The sequence below is a fragment of the Tigriopus californicus genome, chromosome 10 (genome assembly GCF_007210705.1).
Source record: "Tigriopus californicus strain San Diego chromosome 10, Tcal_SD_v2.1, whole genome shotgun sequence".
NCBI classification, from domain to species: Eukaryota; Metazoa; Arthropoda; class Copepoda; order Harpacticoida; family Harpacticidae; genus Tigriopus; species Tigriopus californicus.
This window is the reverse complement of record NC_081449.1, coordinates 5,692,966-5,702,025: the sequence shown is the minus strand read 5'-3', so window position 1 is coordinate 5,702,025 and position 9,060 is coordinate 5,692,966. Positions and strand designations below refer to the sequence as shown.

Below are 9,060 nucleotides of genomic sequence, written 5' to 3'. Positions count from 1 at the left end.
GGGGTTGAACATATTCTGGGTGTTGTTGATGTTGTTGATTGGGTTCATTGATGGGCATGAGACTCATGGAGAGGTAGTTTTGATCAAGGGATTGGTTAGAAGCGGGTCTGATATAGCCATTGTTATTAGTGTTTGGCCTTTGGGGCGATCCAAAGCCACTCTCTATTGATCCATTGGCGGATGCAACGAGTTGGTCGTCAACACTTAAGTTGTGGTTAGCGTTCGAGTTATTGCCATTCATGCTGTTGTTACCTGGACTGTTAAGATTAGAACGAGCAGCGTGGAAATAGAGATAAACCGTGGTTAGTATCAATAAGCCCCGGATAAGCCCAGGTAATATCCAACGGAAAGGGTTGTTTTAAGACGAGAAGCCACAAAGGTTGGCCACAAGAGACAACAAGCCAGAACCCCAAAGGGAAACACGGCAAAAGAAAGAGAGAAAGAGAGAAGGAGCGAAAGAAGGAAAGAGGACTGACTTGAAGCCAAACCGAGCACCATTTAGCCCCAAAGTTTTTGTTTGTTTTTTCACCCCCAGGAAAAAAGTCTGCCTCATAAAGGCATCATAATGGGAAAGAAAAGCGTTAGTGTGAAACGGTGTCAATATTTGTCGATCCGCCACCCTAGATTATTACGGTCGCCCCCATCTTCCCTCTATGTCTCCACAGTAACACCGTGTGCATTGCGATACCGGAGTGAGTGTGGGTACTGCCGTGGTGGCCGTAGTAGTTATAGGTAGTACATTTCAGAAAACTGCCTTCAACCATGATTGACACTCGGAAGGAAAAGGTTTAAAAAGCAAACACGTGGTGTGAGTGATCAGCAGCTTCTCTTATCTCGGTCTCTTTCGTTCGTTTGTTTCCTAACATAAGATGAGGATCATGAAAGAATTTTTGGCGGCTTACCTGCAAGGTTTACACCAAAGGTCTTGTTGATCGAGTCCAAAGCGGGCGCGGCATTTCTTCATACTCGAAGCTGAAAGAGAAAACAAATATTACTCGTAATAATCATGTTCCTCATTGAATAGCCCCATCAAACAGTACACACATACACACACGCACGCACACACGAGAACAACGACAGACAATAAAAAGTGAACAAATGGAAATCTCATGTCAGTTTTCTCCACAAAGCTGCGAGCGACGACCCCGACAAAAACAGGGACAAGTATTTTCTCGCCGACGATTGATTTCCGTCTCAATTTTCAACAATCATCTCGGGGTGTGTGTACGTGTACGTGCTGCTGGGCGAACGCCTATACATACACAGATACTCTGAATGTAGTTAGCTGGCACAAAAAACGGCTAGGCTTGAGATATACATGTATATATGTGTGTATAGTAAAATGTGTCTTAAGACATTGTTTGGAGGGAAACGAAAATGTTCCCTCTCTTCTTGAGGCCAGCAAAAAGGAGAGACAGAGAGACACGGATCCACTACTACAAAGAAATCTAGGATCAAAGAGACTTGGCGATGAGGAGGCTCTTGCAAGTGAGAGAGCGAAAGAGGGAGAGAGAGAGGAGGGGGAAAGAGGAACAGGAGGACGGTGGAGGTATCGGAGGAGGATGGCTGAAGGAGATCTGAACCAACCGAGTCACGGATATAAAATGGTACGACTGCTGCTGTTACTGTGCTGCTTCTATGACAATTGAGATGAGATGATTGAGGCCATTCAACAAAAGTGCCAGGACAGATTTCAATCCCCGTCTAGGCATTCTCAAAAGAGGTGCCATGATTGGCCTACTGTACGTACTAGACCGGAGGAATGTTCCAGACAGGGTTGTTCACGGACACGCCATATTTCATTAGCAATGTTGAAAGGTGGTCATTTCTGTCATGTGACTGTGGTTGGCTCTTTGACAAGTGGTGTTGAGCAATAGTAGTAGCGGTGGATTTTTTTAAAGAAAACAACAACAGTGACGTTCACAGCAAACCAACACACTTGGAAGAACATTGCAAAAAAAGAAAATGTCACACATAGAGAGAACACAAGTGAGAAAGCTGGTCTCGAGGGGCTTTGTCGTCTCTTCACCCCGCTAAAGACCACCATCCCCAAATACAGCAAATAGACGGCAAAGGCCGATGGTTCAATGATCTCGATCCCAAAGGTTATAGTATAAACAATAACAACATCACAGTCAAGCTTGGCAGTTGTGACAAACAACGACTCCATGTACCTCCGCCGGCCGAATCTCCATTGGAGACTCCGCCTCCTCCTGAACCCCCATTGCCATCTCTGATCACTTCTTTTCGACGCTTTTTTTTCTTATGTTTGGCATAATTATCTCGAGCCGTCCAGCCCGGATATCGGTCCATGTGGATCTGTCTCTCCTTTCGGGCCTGATCGTAATACTTGGCTTGCTCCGCTTTACTCAGGCTATGCCACTGAAATGAACCGAAGGGGTCCAAGATTAGACGGATCGTGAGTGTTCTTACCTGGATCATCAGCTTTGTCGCGTTTCCGTTTCTTCTTCTTTAGTCCGAAGCGATAATTGTCCCTAGCGTTCCAATGAGGATACATTTGCATATGCTTCTGACGCTCTGCGCGGGCCTTTTCGTAATACTTGGCCTGCTCATCGCGACTCAAGCCGTGCCACTGAAATGGGGGAAGACAACAATTGATTGGGGGAACGAATGACATTCATGTTTGGGTACTAAGTGATGACGGTGAAGACGATGGCCGACTTGTCTCCACACTAGCCAGTCTGGCGCGATCGTTGTTCCTTCCCCTGACTGAATGGCAAATGTTGATTCGGGACTTACAACCGTTAAAAAAGAAGAGAAGATTTGTGGAAGCACAAGATGACAGAATGTAAGAACGAACGAAAGAACGAACGGACGATCGGGAGAGTCTGTCTGAGTGAGCACACTTGAAACGAGTTTGACCTTCTTTTTGGCTTGATTTGTTTAACGGCCATTCAAGACACATTGGGTCCTCGTCTGTTTGAGGTCCCAAATCGCATGCACACGCATACACACTCAAAGACAAGACAGGCTCACAGACTCAAAGACTCGCAAACCACCATGCCTCACCGACACATTTTATCCTTTAGAAGCATCAGACTTGCTTTTTTGCTATCCCCACCCGACCGAGTGTGCAAATCTTGCCCACTTCAAAGACAATAATTCCAGTCTTTTCTACTATTCCCACCTTGGAACTATCATTAGATCTTCTGATTATTTTTTGCCACCAAATTCGAGAAGGGATCTTCAACGAATACCTTAGCAGCCCTGTTGTGCAGAGTGTGTGTATATATAGCACTGGGCTGAACAGAGCGAGAGAAGGGAGGGGGGGGGGGGTGTTCTGTAGGCTAGGCTGGAAATAATCTCTCGGTTCTGAATGTTATGTTTGGTGTGTTCATGTGTTTAATCCCGCCTAACACCATGCTGAGATGATGATCTTTTTTCTTTCTCCTCTTCTCTCTCGTGGTCTTCAGGGCCCACTCTATGGAGCTTGTACATAATAGACCGAGGCAGAAGAGAGCTGCCTCGGGTTTTTTAACGACCAAGGCGTCTTCAGCCGTACTACCACTATTTGTCTCTTAGTGATAAAAAAAAAAATGAAATGAAAAGACACGAGAACAAGCACACGAAGACGCGGGAGACCGAGAAACTAAACAAGATCTGCCAAGATCACACAAACACACAGACCAACACCACATTCAACGACGGTCGGTCCAACAGACAGACAGACGGACGGACGGACGGACGAACGAACGAGCAGACAACAACCGGCTTCTGTTGCTTATTTACCAACCGAAAAAAATCACAATTCAGACCGACCGCCCATCTATAGACACAAAAAGTCCGAATGCCAATTTTCAAACGGACAAGGTGTCAGAATTGGAAAGATTTGCTTTTTTAGCCCTCCCCTCCCATCCCATCACTTCAAAACTTGGGACACCCGATACCCGACGCGAGAAGGCCTTTTAGCGTCATTTGAGGGTACACAAATTGTAGGTTCATTTTCAACGAGTCCATGAAACTGGCAATTTGAAATTAATTTTCCCGTTTGTGTCGTAAATCGCTATCACGGAGGCGCTTTTTTTTAATGCCGGACACTGGACCAAACTCGGTGTTAAGTGTTGTTTTGGTGTCGGGGCTAGATTTCAAAGTTCGAGATTCCAATCTCATATCAAACAAGCTGTTGACAGGGGTATAAATCCAATGTCGGCAATGTTGTAATGCCTGGAGACTTCCAAAAGTAGGAGCGACATTATTCTCCGCTTTGACGCTTTTTGATTCAGAGCAATTAAGAAGCTTTTAAAACTTCCACCTTGTAACAAAACCAATTGACATTATTTTTTTCTCTGTCAGTGAATGAATGCATGAAAGACTGTTGCTAGTACAAGTATTACAGTAGTATATTTACCCTGCGTCCAAGGATCTGGTTAATGGCCGCGGATTCCTTGAGAGTGCATTCCGCTTGAACCACGGGTCTCATCTCCTTCATGTACAACATGAATGCATTTAAAGGCTTTTTGATATGAGAGTCGCGTTTGCTAGCTTTACCTGAAAGAAGAAAGATCATGCAAATAAATAACTCAAGGGCCTCCGGTATATCGAAGGCACGAGATGGCAACGACGATGACGATGACGATGACGACGACGAATGGACTGGACCGAGCTGGGGGTCAAAATGAAAAACTTGCCACATAACTCAAGACTTCAATTGAAATAATGCATTCATTCTCGCTCAGGAGCAACAGAAGAGGATGGGGGGCTCTTTTCTATCTTGGGGATTAAGAGGATGATAACAAGTAAACATGTCCAGCCAAGCAAGGCCTGCCTGTGTCACGACCCTCAAGCCTCGAGGAGATGCTTTCTTGTGTTTATTTATGGATTTTCTGAGGCGTCTCAGACACGAGTGATATCGTCTTCGAAGTCGTCATTGTGAGGGTCGCCTTCGTCATCAACTAACTCACTTCTTAAGAGAGATGGCCGGTTTGGCTTCGAAGGAAAAAGGCTGAGTTATGAGCCTCCTGATTGTAACACTACCCGTTAGAATTCATGAGTTTTTCTGCGATTTGGTCTAATGATTCGGGGTGATCCATCCGCAATTCTGAAGCAATTAATGGGTACTTACTTGGACTAAGAAGGTCTTTGTCGGAGTGGTGATGAGATCCACGGGAGTGACCGTATTCTTGTTTCATATGCTGAGGTAGATGCTGTCCGTGGACACCCGCACCCACCGGACTTCCCGCGGCCACGGCGGCCGCCAATCCCGGATGGCTTAGGAAACCCGTGGGTGAAAATCTTGACATGGAACTAGCAAGGCGAGGCAAGAGATAGAAAACGAATTTATTAGATACACATCACTAAGTCCATGTTGACACCCAATCCATCAAGGTTCAATAAGCATTTCACGTACGATTTTCACACCCGATTTTGGATGAAAAGATAACGCTTGGAAATAGAATGGCATTCCTACTTAAGAAAGAGAGGAGGGAAGGAGGGAGTGGGCACGAAATCACAAACACGCGATTGATCCACCCACAAAAGAGCGGAAATCATTCGTTTCCAATAAATTGGGCAATCTCACATGAGATTGGGGTCATTTTCACGCTAAATTCCAATGCTCCTCAATCAATTGATCCCTATCCAAAGGGATTGGTTGGTACGTAGCACTAGTTTAGGATTGTTCAGAAAGGAAGGGCAAGAATTGGTGGCACAAGTTGGCCATTTATCAAGTCTGGAATGCCAATCAATTCCTTGGTCAGGAAACAAGAGCATTTTCCGGGTCAACTCCAGTAGAAAAAGCCAAGGTGAAAGAGAACTTGGTGTGACAAGATCGGAGGCCACTTCGAGAAACGTTCCTTTCACAGACTCCAAATCTTTTGGTAGATAATCGCGAGGTTATCGCCACAAAACGTCACAACTTTGCACAGTCTAATGTACGTACTACAAGGTAGGAGTAGGCCATCTCAAAAAAGTTATTTTTTCATCTGACAGGCGTTTTCACAAAGGTAATTCGCCAGAACGAACAATCGCATTCGGTGTGGTTTGCTTGCTACTTTACTAGCTTGCTTACTAGGTGCCTCGGTAGCTACGAGCCATCAAGCATGGCTGAACAGGGCCGTGTAATTAAATTAGAGAATGCGAAAAATTCGCGCCATTTTACTCCCTCTCCACCAACTGAACTCACCTTAAACTGGTTGAGGTAATAGGAAGACTGTAGGGAGAACCAGGACGCAATCCGTAGGCTGCTTGGTGGTGCCTGAAATCGAGAATAGAGCCCGTGAAATTCTTAATCATAACCCACTTGATTTCGGTTAGTGAGTTCACACCTGAAACCAGCCCTCTCTCTCCCTTCTCCTCCCTCTCCCCCTCTGTACTCTTCTCTTTTTCCCTCTTTCATGGTTATGCGAGTCTAACTAAGCGCCCTTTGTACCAGGTTCATTGGGATGAATGTCATGTGTGAACTGGAAACCAAGAATCATGATACGAATAAGAACCTTAAGCAGATTCAAACCAGGAAAGAGCCAGGCAGAAAAACTGGGCTAACACCGGGAAATATTAATAGCATGCTGTCATGAATCTGCTGCCAAATCCAGAGTGATGGAATTCGCGAATTAGCCGGACCAAGTAGACCAGCCTTGCTTTTGCTTGGCCAAAGCAGCCTCAGATTGTGAACGCTGGCTTCGTATACACGATTGAGTTGTTTCGTTCCCTTGTATCGGGGGAAGGGAGAGAAAAAAGCGTTTTGGCAATAATTTCGTAATTACATGATGCCCTAATGGCCCCTTGTCACGCTGGATAGCAATTGCGAATTTCAATTGGAGCATCTTTACTCATACGAAGTGTGCTCGGAAGGACTGTCAGAAAGATGCTCAGCGTTTCTACTGCGGGCGATCAAGCCATCATCGAATAGGCCGTCCACACGAACCATCCCACCAACAACCCCAAAGAAGATAACAAAGCGGGAAGAAATTGGACCAAATTTCGGCCAATTGGTTATTTGTTCTAGCTTTTAATACTTACCAAGCTGCTAATTGGTCTGCGCCTAGCATATGGTAAGGGTAGCCAGCCGCGGCGGCTGCTGCAGCGTGTGGGGGCAGTCCATACAACGGAGGCCGAAGACCTGCGGAGAGTAAACGACGCATTATTGTCAGTATCCGTAATGTTATTCGAACATATCACCACTAGCTAGCTTGGGATAAAATGCGAACTCATTTGTTGCATGTCATAATTTTGGCTACTGCTCTTTTCGTTCGAGATTTTACTGAGAAGGGGGGGCCTCGTAAAACAATTTGCCAAAATGGGGGATCTTAGTTGGTGGAGATGGCGAGACCATTAGGGTGAAAGGAGGGCCCATTTTTTGCTTGGATCTAGGGGCCAAGAGAGAATTCGGTGGTGATTATTAGCGTGGCTAGTTGGTTTGGACTAGCAACGAGTCTCGGGTAATCTTGACATCATCAATCTCCCACTTTTCAACTTGAAGCTCTACCGTCGCGTCTTACGTGCCAGTTTGCCACTGAAGAGAGCCTCGCACTCACTCTTCTGCCCCTTTGTAATTTCAATTAACTGATTTCTTGATACAAATTCCAAGCTTCGGTGGCTTGCCAGTGGGCAGTCATTTCGAAGCAATTTATTTCTGCTTCACCAATCACGATTTAAAGTGCATCTGATCAAGGATACGAACAAAGATCACACAATCATCGTGGTAGGGTAGTGGAAATGAGTTCACTCAGTTGAGGGGAGACTTTCTGAATAATTGATGACATGGGACTTTTTTGGGTGCCCACTGGACGCTTGCTCACTCCTACTCTTCGTCGTCACATGGATTGAAATGACGGTTCCTCAGCCAAATTTGGTCTGATGGTTACTGGACATTTAGCTAAATCCACAACAGTCCCAATCAGACAAAAGAGTCAAGTGTTGGAGCTTTTGAACAAAACTCAAACAGGTTTACCCGCGAGGGGTCGTCTTCCATATCGTCATCATCAGACCACAGACGTGGTCGGTGCATTCAGTGAATGAGTCGATTGAAAGCTTGTATTCTAGTTACTTCAGAATATTCTTGGGAGGGTTTTGAAATCTGTTCATCGAAATATAAAATGTATCAAAAAGTTCAAACTCACCAGCAACGCCCGCTTTATCGAGGTAGGTTCCCATGTGAGCCGGCGGAGGGCTGGACAACGGATCACCGTATAAGTATGGAGAACGTGCCTGGAATTGAGAAACAATTTTAAATTTTCAAACGTTCATGTTGCACATACCGTCATTCTGTGGCCCAGCATAAAATTCTTTACTGCATTGCATCCATCTCATATGGTCACTTACAGGCTGTAGTCCAATCCTAATTCAGAAAGAGAGGGGACTACGGTGTTTCCTTATGCAGTGTTTGTGTGTCAATCAAGGCCTGCTTGATCGTAATTTGTACCTCGTTGAGATTCGGCAAATGGCGTTAGAACGAGTGGCGAAGAAACCTGATTTTTCTATTTCATTCATGGCTTTGAGTCTTTGTGGAACTGCAATCGAGCGTAGCCTATCAGTTAAGTTGTACATAAACAGCTCAACACGGTCATTTCCGCCACTAAGCGCTCAAAGCTTCAGACAACACACAATCACCCTTCTCCCTCGAAAAATGTTGACCAAAACAAAATTCCTACATTTCCACCAGGTTTCCCCAAGCTTTCAACAACGCCCGAGTTTCAGACAAGAGCTTGATCCCTCTCAACCTTGTTCTTAGCACCGTTCCGGGTGAAAGGCATCGAATTTCAAAAAGAGCTCTCGATGATTCGTGTTCAGGATAAATGAATGCCAAGGATATCTGATCTCAAAGGATTCGAATAATTTTCAAATTGCCTTAAGCCGAATTATGTTGGTCAAACAATCGCAAAATACAGCCCATTGCCACCAAACCATCTTCACTTAAAAGGAATGAGAAATGTCATGCCCTAGTGGGAATCTAGGAGTCGCCGATAAATATCCGTTTACCTCATCATCACGGGAGATGGACTGCCCGACGGATGGTGATGATCTAGCAGAAATTTCTGACCCAAACCTGACGAGAAAATCACTCTTGAACACCTTCGCCTGCCTAACCCCTACCCCCCCCCC

At 45.3% G+C, this 9,060-nt stretch overlaps 1 protein-coding gene across 2 annotated transcripts in view; it reads right to left on the bottom strand.

Moving 5' to 3' along the window:
- LOC131887804 (protein pangolin, isoforms A/H/I/S-like) overlaps window positions 1-9,060 on the bottom strand; it is a 28,307-nt gene that overhangs the window by 2,733 nt on the left and 16,514 nt on the right. Inside the window, exons 4-10 of one of the 2 annotated variants that reach the window (XM_059236508.1) lie at window positions 8,079-8,166; window positions 6,979-7,078; window positions 6,143-6,214; window positions 5,084-5,265; window positions 4,370-4,509; window positions 2,175-2,382; window positions 903-972 (exon numbers count right to left, since the gene is read on the bottom strand). In XM_059236508.1, coding sequence (XP_059092491.1) covers window positions 903-972; window positions 2,175-2,382; window positions 4,370-4,509; window positions 5,084-5,265; window positions 6,143-6,214; window positions 6,979-7,078; window positions 8,079-8,166 — 860 coding nt within the window. Of the gene's footprint in view, window positions 1-902; window positions 973-2,174; window positions 2,383-2,433; window positions 2,594-4,369; window positions 4,510-5,083; window positions 5,266-6,142; window positions 6,215-6,978; window positions 7,079-8,078; window positions 8,167-9,060 lie in introns of both variants that reach the window. The other variant, XM_059236509.1, reaches the window with a different exon arrangement.